The sequence below is a fragment of the Leptopilina heterotoma genome, unplaced genomic scaffold, assembly GCF_015476425.1.
Source record: "Leptopilina heterotoma isolate Lh14 unplaced genomic scaffold, ASM1547642v1 Lhet_353, whole genome shotgun sequence".
NCBI lineage: Eukaryota > Metazoa > Arthropoda > Insecta > Hymenoptera > Figitidae > Leptopilina > Leptopilina heterotoma.
In genome coordinates, this window is record NW_025111035.1 from 116,852 (window position 1) to 135,789 (window position 18,938).

General features: G+C 29.1%; 1 protein-coding gene across 5 annotated transcripts; it reads left to right on the top strand.

The window, feature by feature from the left end:
• Positions 1-345: 345 nt before the first annotated feature.
• LOC122505354 (protein lingerer) lies at positions 346-18,596 on the top strand. 5 transcript variants are annotated; one of them, XM_043616878.1, is made up of 15 exons: positions 346-481; positions 1,864-2,060; positions 5,678-6,044; positions 6,143-6,403; positions 6,501-6,673; positions 6,740-6,982; positions 7,088-7,399; positions 7,486-7,911; positions 8,202-8,441; positions 8,650-8,854; positions 9,288-9,496; positions 13,348-13,548; positions 14,987-15,094; positions 15,399-15,677; positions 15,770-18,596. In XM_043616878.1, the coding sequence occupies exons 2-15, from the start codon at positions 1,932-1,934 to the stop codon at positions 16,022-16,024; spliced, it is 3,408 nt and encodes a 1,135-aa protein (XP_043472813.1). In that variant the 5' UTR covers positions 346-481; positions 1,864-1,931; the 3' UTR covers positions 16,025-18,596. The 5 variants fall into 5 exon arrangements, with proteins under 5 accessions (XP_043472813.1, XP_043472817.1, XP_043472816.1 ...); XM_043616882.1 differs by having other exon boundaries at positions 13,387-13,548; XM_043616881.1 differs by having other exon boundaries at positions 5,678-6,038.
• The last annotated feature ends 342 nt before the right edge of the window (positions 18,597-18,938 follow it).

Below are 18,938 nucleotides of genomic sequence, written 5' to 3' on the forward strand. Positions count from 1 at the left end.
TTTGAATTAAAATTTGATAACTTTTAAAATAAAACATGTTTTTTAACATAAATTTCAAAAGAATTTCTATGATAAAATCATTTTTTTAAATAAATTTTCAAGTAAAAACCTTTTCAACATTTACTTATTCAAAAATACCCGCCATGAAAGTACATTTTCCGACCGTGAAAATTCATCGAGCCGATTGCTTGACCAATCCACCGGAGGTATAGAAGCACCTTAAAGTCAACAAAACAATCTAGTTGTTAGTTAAATTTTCTGAATCATTATTGTAGAAATGCTATAATACTTAAAGTACCGTTCATATAGGCCCCGAATCGCAATTATTAAACATGATGCATTGTGCCCTGGCCTTATTTTCAGTAAGCAGCGGCAGCCAGCAGGAGAGATTACATATTATTTTCCATACTATTTTCTTGGTTAAGTTGGGAGGGGAACCCGGGGTCACGTGACCGAGCTGCGTTTTGAGCGCATTAAGCAGGTACGGAATTTTGTTGTTTTTTTCATTATTTACACGCGTCACGCTCACGAAAAACGAGTATCAAACGTATTCACAATAATCGGATGTCTATGCGTTTCATAAAAAGAATAAATCCAATCGGAAAATCAGTGAGTTGATTGAGAATTTGTGCCTCTAGCTGACATCTATTGCTAGACTATTGATGGTGCGCCACGATCGCCACGGTCTTTACCAATGATGGTTGACAAGCCTTCTAAAGGACCATCACAAATGGCGTCCGTCGTGCACATGGTCGACGTTTTTCTTCAATAAATTATTTGCCGACTATTTTTTCCCCCTTTTTAGTTACATTATACTGTTGCTGCCAATTTCCGGGCACATTTTAATCATAACCCAATTGATTCGTCGATTTTCAGTGATCTGAAGTGATCTATTTCAATACTCGTGCAAGTCTTTTGTGTTCTCCATGTATGTATCTAACACTTCCTGACGTTGCGTTTACGTCTATTTCTTCTCATTTTTTTTGGAAAAATTTTTTTTTTTTATTAATTCTCAATTTGAAAACTTGTAATTTCCGGTTAATTCTTCTATTATATTTTATTCCGCTTATTGAATACAGTGAACAATCTCTACCACGCCTTGTATTTTTACCTAATTATTTTTCCCCTTGGATCTTTTTATCTAGAAATTATATTTTTTTTCTTTTAAATTTAAATTTTTGTTTCCTCTTGAAACAAAGAAAGACCTCTTTAGTTATCTTGCAAAAGCGAAAGTGGTGATGGAATTTCTAGACAATCTAACCTTTTCAACCGTGACTCGTGGAGCAAATAATTTTTCATACTTTTCAATTTATTTGAAACGTCTTTAAATGTTTCAGACTAAGAAGGAGAAAATTCACTTATTCTTCTTTAGCCACAGTAGAAATTTTTATCTCTAAAGGATAAAAAGAATAGGGAAAAACGTTGGTAAACAGTGTTGAATAATTTTGCCCAATTTTCCGATGGAATTTAATTATTTTTCACTTTTCAAAAATTCTGAAATTTTACTTAATTACTAAATTTTGATATTTTGAACTAATAACAACTATGTCAGTATTAGAAAACAAAATTTATTACAGGTTTTAACTATTGAAAAATCTTATGTCCTCGTATCTTGTCATATTTTTAATCAGTCTTTTGATATTTATGATTTTATTAATTGTCTGCGGTATGATTATTTTCGATCTAATCGGATATCATTCGTCAAAGTGATTAGAAAAAAAAACAGCTCTGACTAATAATATTAATGAAAGTTAAAGTACGATTTTTGTTCGTTCGATAAACCCGACGAACTTTTTTCGAATTTTGAACATTTTGTTAATTTTTTTGCAAAATTTATAAAAAATGTAATTTTTTTTCTTTCAGATTGTATATAGCGAGTGTAAATAGTGTGATTGGTGTGAGGTAGTAGGTGAGTGGATTTTTAGTTGGCAATGAGTTCGGGCAACAAATCGTCGGTGTCCTCCGGCGGGAGAGGCACCAGTAAGAATAAGACTTCACAACACGGAAAATCAGATCATCAGTTTAAGTCGTCAGATTCAGGCAAGCAAGACAAAATCCAAGTAAGTATAAACAAGAGGTTGAAAAATAAGGAATTTCGGCTTCGTATCGACTCTTTGTTGGCCGATACGAAACAAAAATTCATTTCAATTCGATACAGTAATCAAACAATTCAAGGCGAATTTAGTTTTTGTTTACTACTTTTTTTTTATTCTCCTCTTTTGAGAAACATTTCAAATCAGTGTTGACAAAATTTTAACATATTTTTTTCAGAGACAAAATAATAAATTACCGGCGAAAATTTTTTAAACGCTTCTTTTTTTCAATTTCCGAAAGTCGTTTATTTTCAATAATATATTTTTCTTTATTAAACTTTTTTTCTATATTTTAATAGATTTGAATCTATTAAAATTTAGAAAAAAAAGTTGTAATGAACTGAGTGTTATTTTTAAATAAAATAACACAACGAATTTTTAAGTTTGCATTGTTTTCTTAATTTAATTGATAAAACAAAGTTTCCACAAAGCTTAAAAAATTTATAACAATATAAATTGGTCCTTTTTTCATGTAAAATTAGGAAAACATTTTTTTACACATTTTTAATAGTTTTAAAGTATAAAAATTTGTACGTTATACTCAGTAAAAAAAAAAATCAAGCTCTCCTTTTTGCCTTAGTGAGTTCAAATTTTTACAATTAAAACAAATTTTTGTAAAAAGGAACCGTTCTTGAGTTATCAACAACTACAGGCCTCGAATATTATGAGTTTTTTGACTTCTTCGACTATTTTTAAAAAGTGCGACTCTTTCGATTTATTTTCAAAAATTGTGACTTTTTCGACCTTTCTTCTACTTCTTCTTTTAAGAAGTTTTATTATTGTCGAAAAATTACAATAGAATATTTTTAAAAATCTAATTTTTAGAATTGTTTTTTCATAATTTTTTAAAATTCAATTATCATCGAATAAATTGAATTAAAATTTTTTAAATTTACTTTTTCAGAATTATTAGAATTTTGGAGAAACCATTTTCATATTTATAAGTAAATTTTTAATTTAAAAATTAAATTAAATTTTAATTTCTTCAATACAATTTTGATTATTTTTTTATATTGTTCAAAGTTCAATTATTTTTAAAAATTTTTACCAAATTTCAATTATTTTATGTATTTAAGGGGATGTCAAAGTCGATTGGATTTTTGCATTGAGCCGCAATGGGAAAATCGCATCGACTTTGACATCCCCTTAAATAATTTAATTCTCTGAGAACTTTTTAAAAATTATTATAAAAATAATTTCTTTAGAGATAATGTTGAATTAAAAAAGGTAGAAAATAATTGAATTTTGAAAGGTTTATATGTTTTATTATTATTATTATTATATAATATGATTTATTTATAGGTTTTTGAGCAAATTTAACATGTTTTTTAAATATTGCATGTTAAATTGTTAGTAAATAAATTATTATCCCCAAGTATTTTTTTAATTTTAAATATTTATAAATTTTTGGAAACGAGCATATTAAAAAGTTAACTTCATAAAAAATTTTTATTACTGAGTATTGTTTTTTCTTTCTTTATTGTAAAATACATTAATTTTTTATCAATATTGTAAAACAAATGGAAAAAAACGAAATCAATTTCAAGAAATCTATAATTTTTTAAGTGTTTTAAAATATTTATTTCTTTAACTTTAATTGAGAAAATTTTAAATTATCCATAATTTACACTCTTGTCTCTTTTTTGCGTAATCTCCTTTATTTCCTTTTTTAATTTCCTGAAATTAATAGAATTCCTTAAAACGTCTAAAATCATGTTTATTCACTCCTATTCCTCCTTTAAAAAAAAAAAACTTAGAAAAATTCAGGGTTCCTACAGAAGCAGGGAATCATGGAAAAGGTATGAATTTTTTAAAAGTTCTCTGGAAATCATGAAAAAGGCCCGGAGTTTCTAAAAGTTTAAACATTTTTCAAACCTTCTGTTTTTCTTTATGATAATTTCGAAATTTTTCAGATTCGCATTTTCTTCAAATCTTTTTTAAACATTTTAGTGCAGTCTTTTAAAATTTCTATTCATGTACGAGGTATGTTATAATGTTACTGAAATTTTCCAAAAAATGACCTGGAAAAAGCCTGGAATTTTTAAATGAATCCTGAAATTGTAATTTGTTATTACAATTTTGAAAAATACTCCCTAGATTTGAGTCAATTAAAAATCATAGTTTTAACTGACAATCAGTGACTGACATTATACTTCCGAATCAGTTAACAATTGCTGATTTTCAGTGAGAAATAACTGAGTTTCAGTAAAAAATACCTGGAAAATTAGTTAAAGTTGACTAATTGAATCAGTTAAAAAAAATCTACTAAAACATCAGTTATTTTTAACTGACTATTAGTTATATTTAACTGAATGATCAGTAAAAATTAAAAATTTGAAGTAGTGACTGACTTTTTGCTTCTAAAGCAGTTATTTTTAATTGCTTGTATTTAATCATGAAATTATAAAAATAATGCTCTTGAAAGCAAGAAAACTAAAATTTCAAGAATTTTGAAATTTTGAACAACCCTGCAAATGCTCAAAATGAACCCTTTGTTTACTTCAAAATCAGTATATGTTGAGCACAACTACGGGTTTAGCAATAAAATTCAAATAATATGAACATTTGAGTTGTCGATGCAAAAAAGTAGAAATATGACGGTGGCTCAACTTACTCGCCGGCTCAACTTACTTGACTCTACCATGAAAGTATTTAAATTACATCTACTCTGAAAATAAGAAAATTTATTCCATTGATTTAACATTACCGTTAAATAAACTTATTTTTTAATATTTGAGGTCACATTCGGATTGTATGTAAAAAAAAATTCAGAAAAATTATTATATTTTTAACATTTTAGTTAACAGTCCAAAAACTAAAACAGAATTTTTCACGCATCAAAAAATTACACTCTTTAACTATATCAAACGCACGAACCCTGCGAAAGACCTTGAGCGATTGGACGATAAGAAGAGGGAAAGGGTAATTTACCTCTTTCCATTTGTGTCCGTCCAATCGCTGATTTACTTAGTTATACTACAAAATAATTAATTTTCAGAAGACTTTAAATTAAAATTTTTAAAGGTTTGAGTTTGGAATAATTTTTATTTTTAATTAATTTTTTATTTTTTAAGCAACAAAGTACTTGAAAAACTTGGGGTCCAAGTTAAATATAAAATAGTATTTTAACGATAAATACATATTGAACATAAAAAATTTAAATAACTCTACTGACTTAAGATGAAACTGTAAGAAAACTTCGTGAGACACAAATTTTCTGTAACGAGAAAAATAACAAAACATCACGTTTCCAGCGAGTAACATTTGATAGTATTAAAAATAATTGAATTAGAGAAGAATTTTAGTTTAAATTTCTAGAAAATTATTGAATTGAAATTCTTTATGACCGGGAATTTTTTTTATGAAAAACGCTGTCACTTTGAATAAAAAAACTTTCCTGGAAATTAGAATAAAATAAACGACTTTTTTTCAAATGAGACAAGTAAGGGAATTTCTGAACGGGATCTGAAAAATATACATGACATTTGAAAAGCAAGTTACTGTATCGTATTTAAATGATTCGCATATTTGTTTGAATATTTCATATTGTTTCTCTTATTGACGTATTTGTTCTTGAATTAAAGCAAAAATCAGACCAGACACGACATGCACAAATCATTGACACTCGTATGGGAGGTGGCGAAGATCCCACTTTCAAGGAAAGGGTGAAGCAAGTGATGGAAGTGACGCGTCGTACTGAGGACGAAGTTATCATGGCTCTGCATGATAGCGACGGGGATTTCAATCGAGCTGTAAACGATCTTCTGGAGGGAGTGAGTCCTGAATGGGAAGTTAAAAAAAAGAAGGCCCGTCAGCCCAGTAGTTCAAAGCAGAACATCGAGCAACTTGGGGTTCAGGACGAGGGAGGCGAGTGGGACTCGGAGAGAAGGGTTCAGCGTGGAGGAGGACCACCTCGCATGCGGGGACGTGCTAATCATGACAACCGTGGGTGTGAGTTATGTCACGAAACTGACATAAATTATTTTCTCTCTTATTGATTCGCTTTTTGCCTTTCGCCAATGTGCGCTAATTGTTTCGTGAATTTTCAGGGCGTGGACGTGAAAACAAAGAGAATGAAAGAAACATGGAGGAGAGTGGACGAGACGGTGGCTTCCAAGGCGGAAACAGGAGAGGAAGAGGTGGTCCCGGAAGATCGGGACGCGGTGGTCGTGGCGGCGGCAGAGGTTTGGGTCCCCGAACTTTTGCTAACCGTGGCGATCCATCGAGTTCCTCTCACAGTTTCAATCGACCTATCGAAACATGGACTGGCAGTGAAGAACAGCAACAGTCTATTCAAGAACCTAAGATGGGTTAGACATTAAACGTTTTTTTAAACAAGACTCTTTTTTATTATTTTCTTTATTGTTTCCTTGATTTTTTGGAATACATTTTCTAAATTACTTTTAGACGCCTGGAATAATTTGGAGCCTTCTGAGGATTGGGACAACGAAGAATATCAAGGATCTCTTGCGGACACTAAAGTTTTTACTCCGAGTACGTCGTTGACAGATGAGCAGAAGCTTCAAGATTTGCAGTCGCAAACGATTCAGACTGTGACACTGACGCCTTTACAGCAAGAGGTAAAGTGAATCATTTATTAAATTAAAAAAAGGAAATAAATTAAGGTTTTTACATTCTTTGAACAGGATCATCCCAAGTTGTCTGATATGCCTGTGATGCAGCAGTCTTTAGGTCCTCAGCAATCGCAGACAGCCCAGCATCCTGTTTTGAGTATGCCAACAATGCAACTCAATCAGCAGACAAATGCCGTTAGTAGTGGAGCACTGACGGCTGCTCAAACTCAGTATTTCACACAACTGTCGCAGCAAAGCAATGAGACTCTAAAGACTGCCGGACCAGCCTCTTACTCGTCTACGATCTCAAGCCAGGTATTTATTTGGTTTCCTCATTATTTATTTATTTCCTTATTATGTATGTGACCTTGAAGTGAAATTGATTGAATGAATAATTGTGTATTTGTTTGAATTGAATAGCCGCAAAGGCAAACGAAGCAACGACCTCGAATTCCACCGCCATCGAAGATTCCCTCGAGTGCAGTCGAAATGCCGGGCGATGCTGTAAATAGCAGTATAGGCATTTTAGACGTTCAATTCGGTGCAATGGACTTTGGTGCTGATACTAGTTCTTTAGATGGATCATTGAGCGATAAATACACCGCCAGTACGACAATTTCAATCGATATGAATTCCAACAGCAATACTTCCAATACTGCCAGCAGTACTACAAATTCACTCGACATGGAGTCTATTCAGTCCACAACCCAATACAACACCAGTGGTCAAATGGTGAGCCTTCTTTCACTTCCTTCAAAACTAATTTTACTCGTTTTTTCATTGTAACACTTTTTTTTTCTTTGCATTTAAATTAACAGCTTGCCAACGATAGTTTGTCATCGAGCGATCATTCGCTAAACTCCCAAAGTTTCACGAATCGAGGAAGTGCCACGACTCAGTCTCTAGACATTTCCAAACAAGACTTCACCTCTCAGGTGTCTCCGAACGCTACCAATTATGGTTCGACTGCAACTTATCCTTCACAGAAAACGTCCTTCCAGGCACAAAACGCAACTTCGAATAATTACAATGTTTATTCGACTAGTGCGCTATCGGCCCCATCGTTTCCATCGGTCACTGTTGGAAACTCTAATAGTTATTCTGCAACAGTCTCCGTTTCGCAAGCTAGTTACAATACTTCGGCGTCATATCCACAATCTAGTTCAGCTTCCTTTAGTCAAGTGTCACCCTCAGTTTCTGTGTCAGCTAACGCAGTGTACAATCAGCCTGCAACCACTAACCAGGTAAATAACTTTTTATTCATTTTGCATATTGCTTCTTATAAAATTAACATGTTTTCCTTAAATGCTTCTCTAAAAATCAAAGTTGATTCATTGAAACGAATTTTTTTACTTTATATCCAATGAATGTGGTTTTAACATTTGAATATTTGTAAATTTAATAATATTACGATTTGAACTTACTAACATACATGGATTAACATTTTGCATATTTTCTGTATTTAGTGTTCTAATTCTTGCTTCATGTTCAGTTTAATCTTCAATTTTAATTTTTAATCCTTTATTGTTTAAAGACTTATCAGTCGACAAGTGCATACGCGCCAACCACCACAACATCTTCTCAGTACCAAGGACAATCGATAGCTACGAATACAGTCAACAGTAATAGCAATAATAGCAACAACTCGGCCTACCAGACGACGGGTTATCAGGGATCGTCCTCGTTTCAGTCAGCGCCCCAATCGTATCAATCTTCTAGCGCCAGCTTTTCATCGCCAATCACCCAAGGATCTGGTGTTTATCAAAATGCATCTGTAAGTATCGCAATAATATTTTTAAATATATTCATTTTTCTTTCACTCAACATAAAGTATTAGAGGTTTGTTGTTTAAAATCCTTGACCAGAAAGTCCCCTTAAAGCTACTTTTTTGAAATAATTAACGAATATTTAAATTTCCCCTTAAAGTTGCAAATTCACTGATGCTTTTGATTGTAAGTAACATTGAACTGTTGTATTTGCAGGTGTACGCGTACAGTACTTATGGAAGTCAATCGCAGACTGCTTCACATAATCATAAACTGAACAGTACGGGAAATAAAGATTCACAATATGATACAAGCACAACTACATCAAATAGTTCCCTTGCGACAACAACAACAACTCAAAATCTTGGACTTTCATCATCCTCGGCAAATAGCTCTCAAACCAAAGTCACCAATTCTAATGGTAAATATTTTTAATGCATAATTTCAAATAACTTATTAATAAGATTTCAGTTGCAGTCATTTTTTACTGTAAATGAATCAATCAATTTTAAATCATGTAAAATTACTTTAGGGCCTTTTCATCCTCCCCTTAGCAATTACAGGGACGCAAGAAAACTTTTATTCTCTAGAATATCATTTTAGCAAAATATATAATTGTTGGAATGTTAGCTTGGCAGAATTTCCATTAAATCGATTATCAATGTGGTAGAATTTTTATTCCTAAGAATAGTAATGGGACAGAAATGAAATATGATTAAAATTTAATTGTTGCAAAAAAGTAGATAAAATTGCCAATAAATAAGTTATCCGCTTGACAAAGAAAATAGTTGCCTAAAAATATTAAGAGCGTTTTGTGTCTTTGAATCTGAATAAAATGTGAATTAATAAAACAGCTGCGCCGAAAAGTACTTCGAGTGGTATAGTAACTGGCACTGGGAACACTGGCAATATGACAGTCGCTGGCGCAACCAACAACATGACTCCAGCAATTCTTGGTCATCAGTACATCATGGGTCAAAGTGTTCCCGGCGTTTTCCCCGCTTACCAACAAATGTACAGTTATGAAGAAGTGCAGATGATGCGCCAAATGCAACCACACATGGTCAGTCACTAATAAGTTTATTTATTTCATTATTCTCTTATTCTATATCAATTTGACTGTTTACATTTGAAGGCTTTCCTGCAGAAAAAAGAGAGCACGCGAAAATAATTTAAAAACCGAATAATCTCTTTGACAATTTCACCTTCTATTTTCTACACAAAGGCCTTCAAATTCTCTTTTTTCATTTACATATTAGCTTTTTGCCACACTGAAAAAGTTTGTCAATTCTCAGTTTTAAACTTGATTTATTATACATGACGCTTTTTGCTGAAAAAAAAACTTACGCAACAAAAAATTATTGGTTATATTTAAGAATATTTTTACTTGATTAAAGATTCATTTTTAATTACCTGAAGTTAATGACAATTTTTATTAATTATTTAGTATTTAAAATCTATATTTTAATTAATATTAAACTTAACTTAAAATTATTGAAATTTATTAAAATTTTTAGAAAATAATTAAATTCTATCGAAGAATAAAATAATAATAATATTTATGTACTAAAGTTGAAAAGACTTATGAAAAATAATAGTTTAAGATTAAGTGTTGACAAACTTTTTTGAATTTGATATTATAGTTCAAGTTATTTGTATAGAGTATATTATTTGGTTTCGTAATAGAAATTGGTACTTTTCTCAAATGGTGTGAGTATATTTTACTGTTGATTTTGATTGAAAAAATATACATGTGTATCTGTATAGAGTCGAGTCTCGTAAATGCAAAATATTTTATGGTAGAACTCTCACGATACTGGATCGAAACTGACGAGAAACGAGTATCAAGGGAATCTGCTGAACTTGTAAAAAGTTTCAAATGAATTCATTTGATACTCTCATTTTGGGCGCCATTTTGGATCCGCCATTTTGAATTTTTGAAATCTGGCTACACTCTTTAAATTTAAATTAGTAAACATGTTTACTAATTCGAATTAGTAAACATTTTTACCAATTCAAGTTTAGAAAGCAGATTCGTAATCGCAGTGACCCTAAAAAGTAAAAACCCCCGAGTAACGAGTTATCTTGAGGAGAGAGGAATTTTTTAATTTTTGCTACTACGAGATTCGATTGCAATCCCAGTGTTAAAAATTATATTGTTTAATATAAAGTTTTATATATTTAATATTATGTGCAAGTTTGAATTTTTAAGTAAATAAACAATTTTTCTCAACATTAAAGAACAGTATTGGAAAATTCAAATTCTTTTGCAATCAAATATTTCACTAAACACTTTCATTACGATCAAATTTTTTAAATTTTTATATAACAAAATTTATTTTAAAGTATTATTTGCACAGATAGGCAATTTTATTAAAATTAACTATATTAGCGTTTAAAATAGAATCAATTTTGAAAGTTTGGAAAGAAAGTAAATACTTTCCAAACGTTTCAAAACAAATAACTAGAAATTCTTGTTACTTACGAATTAACATTGAAATTTCTTGAAAATTTTTTCCATTTAAAAATATAGTGTCTGAAAAAATTACTCTGATGCATATGTATATATACAATTAATCAAATCAATTTCTTTCGGTTATGAATTATTTTGAACGTTTATAATCTTTTCTTTGTAGGAACTTTAGATTTCCTTGATTTTCTTTATTAACTCTGTGTTATTCGCATATTGTGCTGATAATTATTTCACTGTTGAAATTTCAAGATTTCAAGAATTTGAATTTTCTACTATATTTTGATATGCAGTAAAAATTTATTTTACATTCTAAATTGTCACAAAACTAATGTCAGTAACAAAGAGTTAATATTATTTTTAAAGAAACTTTTACGAAACTGGTGTTCAGTAGTTGCTTGTTATTTAAGTAGTTAAAGAAAAATTATTTTCATTAGAACTTATTTGCACTTTGTAAGAATATATTTGTTTTCAGTTGAAAATTGGAATTATTTCTATTTACTTGGAAGTTGATTTTAAATAATTTTATCGCGCTTGAACTTTTTTGTTTTAAAAATACTTTTCTTTCAAGTTTTTGTTAACAATTTGATCTAAGTTCAAGTAGTTTAGATATTTTTTGAAAGATTTAACGAATCACATTTCTATAGATTTCCAGTGAACATTTTTTATTTAATATTTCTTAAATATCTTATGATCTTCCGTTCAGTAATCGTATATACATCTAGTGAGAATTTAAAATTCATTAATGAATTAATGATCTATTATTGGGAACCAATGATTTTTTATAAATTAGTATCATCTTGTAAAGAATAGGAATTTGGCAAATTAATTATAACTAGGACCCTTGACGGATCTAGATAAATTATACTAGGTAAAATTAAACGAAATTTTTACTACTCTAAGAGTGAGAATCTTGTACTCTCTAAATTTGAATTAGTAAAAATGTCCACTAATTGGAATTAGTGACTGACTTTTTGCTTTTTAATCAGTGAATTTTAATACCAAAAAAGTGGAAATTACCATTTACTAGTAAAATTTACTAATTCAAAAGCAAAAAGTCAATCAGTAATTCAAATTAGTAAACATTTTTACTAAATCAAATTTAGAGAGTAAATAAACTCATTCAATAATACGAAGCAATTAAATATATTCAAGAAAGATGTTTATCATTTAATTGATCTGATTTTTACTTAATTTATACATGGCTTCTAAATTCTATATAGTAGATTTATTATTGTCTCGTAGTAATATTTTTCCTCTACTTTCATCTTTTTACTTGAATTTTTTTTCTCTTTCTTCTACTCTACTTCAATTCTATTATAATTGATATTTTGATTCATCAGAGTGTCTGCGATCCAGAAAAAAATTTACCACTTGAACCCTGTTTACTTTAAATAAATAATAATTTAGTTTTCAGAAGATTTTTAATGAATAAAATTTAAATAAATACTTCTTGCAATAATAATTCTTTTTTAACATTTAAATAAAAATTGGAGCAAAAGAAGGCTCGAGCAATTTTCTCTCAGCATGTAAATTTTAGAATAAAATTATTTATTTTTTTGGTTTTGGAAAAAATACGATTTCCATAAAGATATTTTTGTTGGAATTTTACAACTTTTTGGGTCATCTCAACTTTTTAATAAATACATGAAGTAATATTAAAAGGGGAATTGTTTCGAAATTTCCTTTCTTTTTCAATTTTTTGAGAGAAATTCAAATATTTTAAAAAATACGAAACGTAATGAAATTTCCTGAGATAAATATCCAGATTTTAACCCAATTAATAATTTTCTAGAATATTTTATATATCCATTTAGAAGTTTAGTCTATGTTTGTTTAAATTTAAAATGAAATCCAATTTTTTGGAGAAAAATCCAAATATTTGAAAAAATACGAAATGTATTGAAATTTCCTGAAATATTGTGACTGATAGGATTAAGAACGAATCTTTTAATGTTTAAACTAGAATCGTAAATTTTATAATTTTGTGATAAATTCAAATTAATATTTTATAATTTTGATTTCTTGAAAATTGTGAAAATTCAGTGGTTTAGAACAGTGGTTATATGATTGAACCTTTCAGGATAAGTAATCCGTAATCCAACAGAGAATATTTAAATAAATCTATTATTATTTAAATTAGCTGCTTTATTATGTTTCTTAATGGAATTATTTCTGTTTTGAAATTTAGTGAAGATGCTAATTTATTTATAAACAACTAGCTGCATTTTTAATGATAAAGTTATTATTAAATTCGGCTAGTGATTTAAAAATATTGACTTTTCATGGTAAGAGAAACGAATGAGGAAAGTGGACACTGATGATTAGAGAGTCTTATCTTGGTGCTAAGTGCTTAGGTGTTAGAAGTTAGGTAGTTTTCTTGTATTTGAAGTACACAGTGTATGCATGTAGTTTTGTGTTTGGCCTTCCTGACTAACGTGCAGCCAACTACTGGTTACTATGACGCGGCACTGGGCTATCAGACTACAGGCCCTGCTACGAGTCTTGGCGCCAATCGAGGGGACGCTCTCTCCGGTGTTCAAGGGGTCCAAGGAGTTCAAGGCGCCTACACCAGTATTAGCGATGCCAGGTTTGCCAGGAATGACAGTAACGCCTCGCCAGTTCCTTCCACAATGTCCCAGCAGGTAAGACACCAGAAAATCATTTCTCATTTAGATTATTAACACTACAACATAATAAAAATAATTATGTTTTTTAATGTTAATGATTTAAATAATACAGATATCGTAAAAAATTTTATTGATTGCAATTATTTTCAAAAATTTTAATAAAATTCATGGCAAAATTTCAATCATTTGCAAAAATTTTCCTAAATTCAATGACATTCAAAATCTACTATTTTAATAAAATTTTCTAAAAGAATCCAATAATTTCACAGAAATTCTATTATTTACAAACTTTTTATAAATTTCTTCGCAATAATTGCATTACTTTCATAAATAATCAAACTCATCGCAGAATTTCAATTATTTTTCGTACAATTTTAATCAAATACCTCGAAAAATGTAATTATTTTTACAAATTTTATTGAAATTCGTCAAAAATTAAATTCAAATTCAAATTCAATTATTTTTTTAAAATAATTCAATTTTTAAAAAGTTTCAATTTGAAATTTTTGAAAATCTGAATTTTTCATACTTTTAACTAACAATTCTGTAGAATTAATATTTTTCAAACAGTTTAATTGAAATCATTTCAAGTTTTTATTTTCAAATATTAATTGAAGAATTTCCAAATCCAATTTCGTAAAATTGAATTGTAAACAAATACATTTGAAAATTCTCAGAATTTTTAAATATATTATTGTAAATAATTGATTTAAAGAAGAATTTTAGTTAAAAATTCTAGAAAATAATAATTGAATTGAAATGATGAAAATAATTTTGAAGAAGTCACAGTAAAAATGTTTCTTATAGTAGAAAATAGTAATCTTATCACTCGGTCATCTTTAATTATTATAAATTGTTGAATTTCAAAAAGATTTGAATTTGAAAATCTTAATTCCTATGGAAAAATAATAATGATTAATTATTTTTTTAAAAAAGAAGTTATTGCTGTTTTCGAATAATTTTACAGTTAGAGAAATTCGTAAATAAATGTATAATAGAAATTTTTTTTTGAGTATTTAATTATTTTTAGAGTGAATTGCAGAATATTCTTTAAGGAAAAAGTAAAAATTTTGTCTGGAAATCAGGGAAAAGTAAGAGAAAAAGAAAATTAAATTTTTGTGGCAACTCTGATTAAAATCGAATTATTTTTTAAAAATTTTATAGAAGCTATATGATAAAAAATTTGAATTATATAATGCAAGTCGTATTTTAAACAAATAAATTTTTATCCCCTTTTTGTCCCCTTTTTGAGGAAAAAATTCCCCTTTTCACCTTTTTTGATGAAGAAAGGTACTGTGATGCCTGAAATTCGCAAATCTATTATTGTGTTCCAATATGTAATCTAAAACTTTACTATAAAATGTTCTTAGGATATTTGCAAAACATCCTCGGATGTTGATGAATTTCAGTTTTCTTATAATTTGGGCAATAATATTGTTTTAAATTTTAATAGACGGCTACCCAGCATCAGCAACCAATGATGAATGCAATTCCACCGCCAGGATATTATTTCACTTATGGAATGCCAGGAAGTTTCCAATACGGAACTCCCCTTTATCCTGTAAGTTATTTATTTTTAAATTATTTCTTACAATTCACACATATCTACAAATTACTTAATTATTCGAAAAATAAAGAAACGTTTCATTGGAAATCAATTGAAAAATAAAAAATCATTTTCGTTCTGAAAATTATATTATTCATATTGAACTTATTTTACGCTGTGAAGCCTGCAGTAAATTGATTCATTCGTTTCTTAAAATTCTTTTTAAATAATAAAATAGGACACTTTGTAATTAAAAAATGATTATTCTTGAAATTGATTTGAACTGCCTGGTTTAGTAAATGATTTTCATAATTTATAGCAGATAGCAACTGCCGGAAACGCGAGCACAAGCAGTGGTGCTTACGGTGCTAAGCCCGGAAGCTATGGTTCGAGTTACGGAGGCGGCACTAGTTACGACTCTCTGGCCAGCACTGGACAAGCGGCCGAATACAAAGGTGCTGGAAGTGGATACACTGGATCGCAAACTGGAAAATCTGGGTCCTCAACGGGAAACACGAATTCCAGTGGTTCAACTGCCGCGGAAATCAGCGCTGGAATGTACGCCACTAAAAGTCACGTTGCTCTCAGTAAAGTTAACGTAAGTTCATTCAATTATTTCATTTTTTTATTCATAAATAAAAAGAATTCATTGATTAATTATTTAATTTATTTATTTGATTATTATTACAGTCTTACGATAAACAAACTTTCCATTCTGCAACGCCACCGCCTTTCGGTTTAACTGGCAGTCAGAACGCGGGTCTTCCTGGAAGCTACGGAACTCCACATTTATTTATTCCAGCAATGCATCAACCGCATCAATTACATCAACCTTTACATCAGGACGGAGGCAATAGTACAGGTCAAAGGACAAATCCAAGTTCTCAGAATAAGGCTCAGACAAAACCGGGATACAGTCCAAGCTATTGGACCGGTGGTAATTAAATATTAAGTCAACTGAAAAAGAAACCGAGAAACATAAAAGAAATCAAAGATACATTGCTCTTGACCAATCTAATGATCTTTGATTCGTCTCTAAAACAAACATAAAAAGGAGTTTTTCAAATTCATTTTGAAAGAAAGGGACTAAAATGTTGAAACGATTTTTCACGGAACTATATAATTTTTATTAAAGTCACGCGATTTGTGCCAGAACTTTTATGGTGTAAATGAATGGGGAGATATCAAGTATGGAAGAACTAGACCATTTTAATCACTTTGATATTCAAAAATTAAAAAAAAAAGAGAAAAAGTATAATAAAAGTCCATAAAAAATAATATTGACGAGAAGCCCCTTTAACGGGTTCAAGATTTTGAATACACAAATAATAATAAATAATTTCTATTTTCTACGGGATAATTCACAAATTATGTAATTTATCTAATACTCTAAAACTGAAGGTTGAATTTAATTTAATTTGCGTAAAATTTTAAAAATTGTGTAAACGAAGAATAATAAAGTCATTAAACGTTTTACATTATTTGTGAATAATTCTGTATTTGTTTAACAAAATTCCTACTGCTTAAGACTTTTAAAATACCGTTCAAGCAAATTTAAAACACTTTTCGACATTATCAAAACGATGCTTATATGCTGAACTTTAAACAGTTGTTTACTTTTTCATATATTCACAATTTAAAATATATTTAATGGACAATTGACAAAAAATTGTTTAGTACTTCCACAGAGGACAGAAAATTTTCAGTTTTCATATGTTGTATAACAACCAACACTAAAAAGGGATAAAAAACAAAAATAGATTAAACGTCTCTCCTCTTCCTTTTTTTCTTGCTCTTTATCTCAATGTATAATTAGTGCAATTACCAGTACATTGCGTTAATTCTGAGAAATAAAACTAATATGTGATGCACTCGATTTTGGAATTTAAAAGAAAAAAAAATGCGATTATAACAGACCGATATTGTATAGAAGTGATATAGAAGTAAAAATTACACTAAAAAAAAAATAAAAAGTCGCAAATGTGTGTATTTCGTGAAACATTTTATGTGGAATGTGTGAATATTAAAATTTTTACAAAACCTACGCAATACATTTTCTCTTAATTGTTTATAAACTATTGCATAAATACACTGCGAAAAATAAAATTACCTTTGCTAGTTTGCAAAAGAGAATAAAAATAAATATTGCGACTCGCTTAGATTTTCGTACTTTGAATATAAACATTTGCAATTAATAAGTCATTAAAAAGCGTTTTTATTAATGAATGTGAAGAATCTTCTCTTTTGTACAAATTATATAAAGTTTAAACGTAGGTAAGTTTATAATTGAAACGATTTATTAATTTTTATGCACCTGTGATGTTTCTGGTTCTCGACGGTCATTTTTTGTTTCTTCATCTTTAAACCAAAAAAAAAAAAAAAAAGTAGAATACAAAGTCAGATCAATGAGCCGAGTGATTCATCATAATTTTCACGCCAAATCTCTTCGAGTTTCCTGATACATTTCAGAACTTTCGTGCCAAGTACTTATAATTGCACTCATCCTTCAATCTTCACAAATTTTGTTTTTATATTCATGAGAAATCTTTTGACCCAATCATCATTTGATAAAAAAGTTATTTTAACGAAATCTCATCTTTTGCTTATTTTCTTTTTTCAAACCTCTTTACTTATATATTTAAAGGCTCTTAAATTGCGTGGCAAATCAATACTTTTCTTTTCTTACCATTATATTGTGGTTACGGAATTTGAAAGCCGTCATTTTTTTGAAAATTTCATAGTTTTTTACGCAGCACAAAAGTAAATAATGTGTAATAATAATATTAATATTAATAATAATAAAAATAATAATAATAATAATAATATGACCAGAGAATAAGTGGGAAGTCCACTGAATTTAAGTAAGGGAAAAAATGTATTTGTTTCTTAAAGGGATTTTTTATGTGTGTAAAAACGTATGTAAAATTAAAAGTAAACAAATAATATAGGTGCGTAAAAAGTGGTTGACAAAAAAAAAAAGAAAAAAAAGCAGTAGGTTTAAGACCTATTTAAATAATAATAATAGTAAATGTGGTTTTTGTTTGCAAAATTTCTTACAACCGCCACGTCCTAAAGATTTTTGAAAAACATCCAAGTACTTTTAAATATAGCTGCTCATTTATGTATCATATAAGATATTCATACACATCAAATTGAAACACGTTTTCGTTTGCTTTTAAAAATATAATTTTAAGTTGATAACTTTGTATACACTTGGATGATACTAGAGAAACTAAGTGTAATTTGTAATGAAGAATTATAGAAAGTAACCGCAAGAGTATCATCAATTTACTCAAGATAAGATAAGAAGTGACTATCTCGATCTCGAGAATGAGCGTTCTTTTTCATATATTAATTATAAATTAATTAATAATTTTTGTATTTTTGTCAATCAGAAGTGCAAAAAGAAGTAAGCCACTATTGCTAACTATTACATAATGATTATTATTATTATGAATAATAATAGCAACTACTGTGTATAAATATGAATATCTAAAAAATAAATGTATTAAAATAATTAACTATCTTCTTCTATTTTCTAACTACATATATTCAATGTCCTCCTAAGAAGCAAATCTTTTTAAGGTTACGTTTGTGTTATTTTTACCTTTTAACCCTGTCAGTTCAAGTTTTAAGCATCTCTGGATAATTCTTAACATTTTTAGTATTGTCATATTGGATCCGCCATTTTTAATTTTTTAAATCTATCATAAAATTTTAATTTAGCACTCACATTTGAGAATTTCAATCCTCAAAACGCATCAATTTTTAATTTTCCGCCATATTGAATCTACCATTTTTAATTTTCAAATTGACTTAAAATTTCAAAAAGCAACTGTAATTAAAATTTTGTAACATT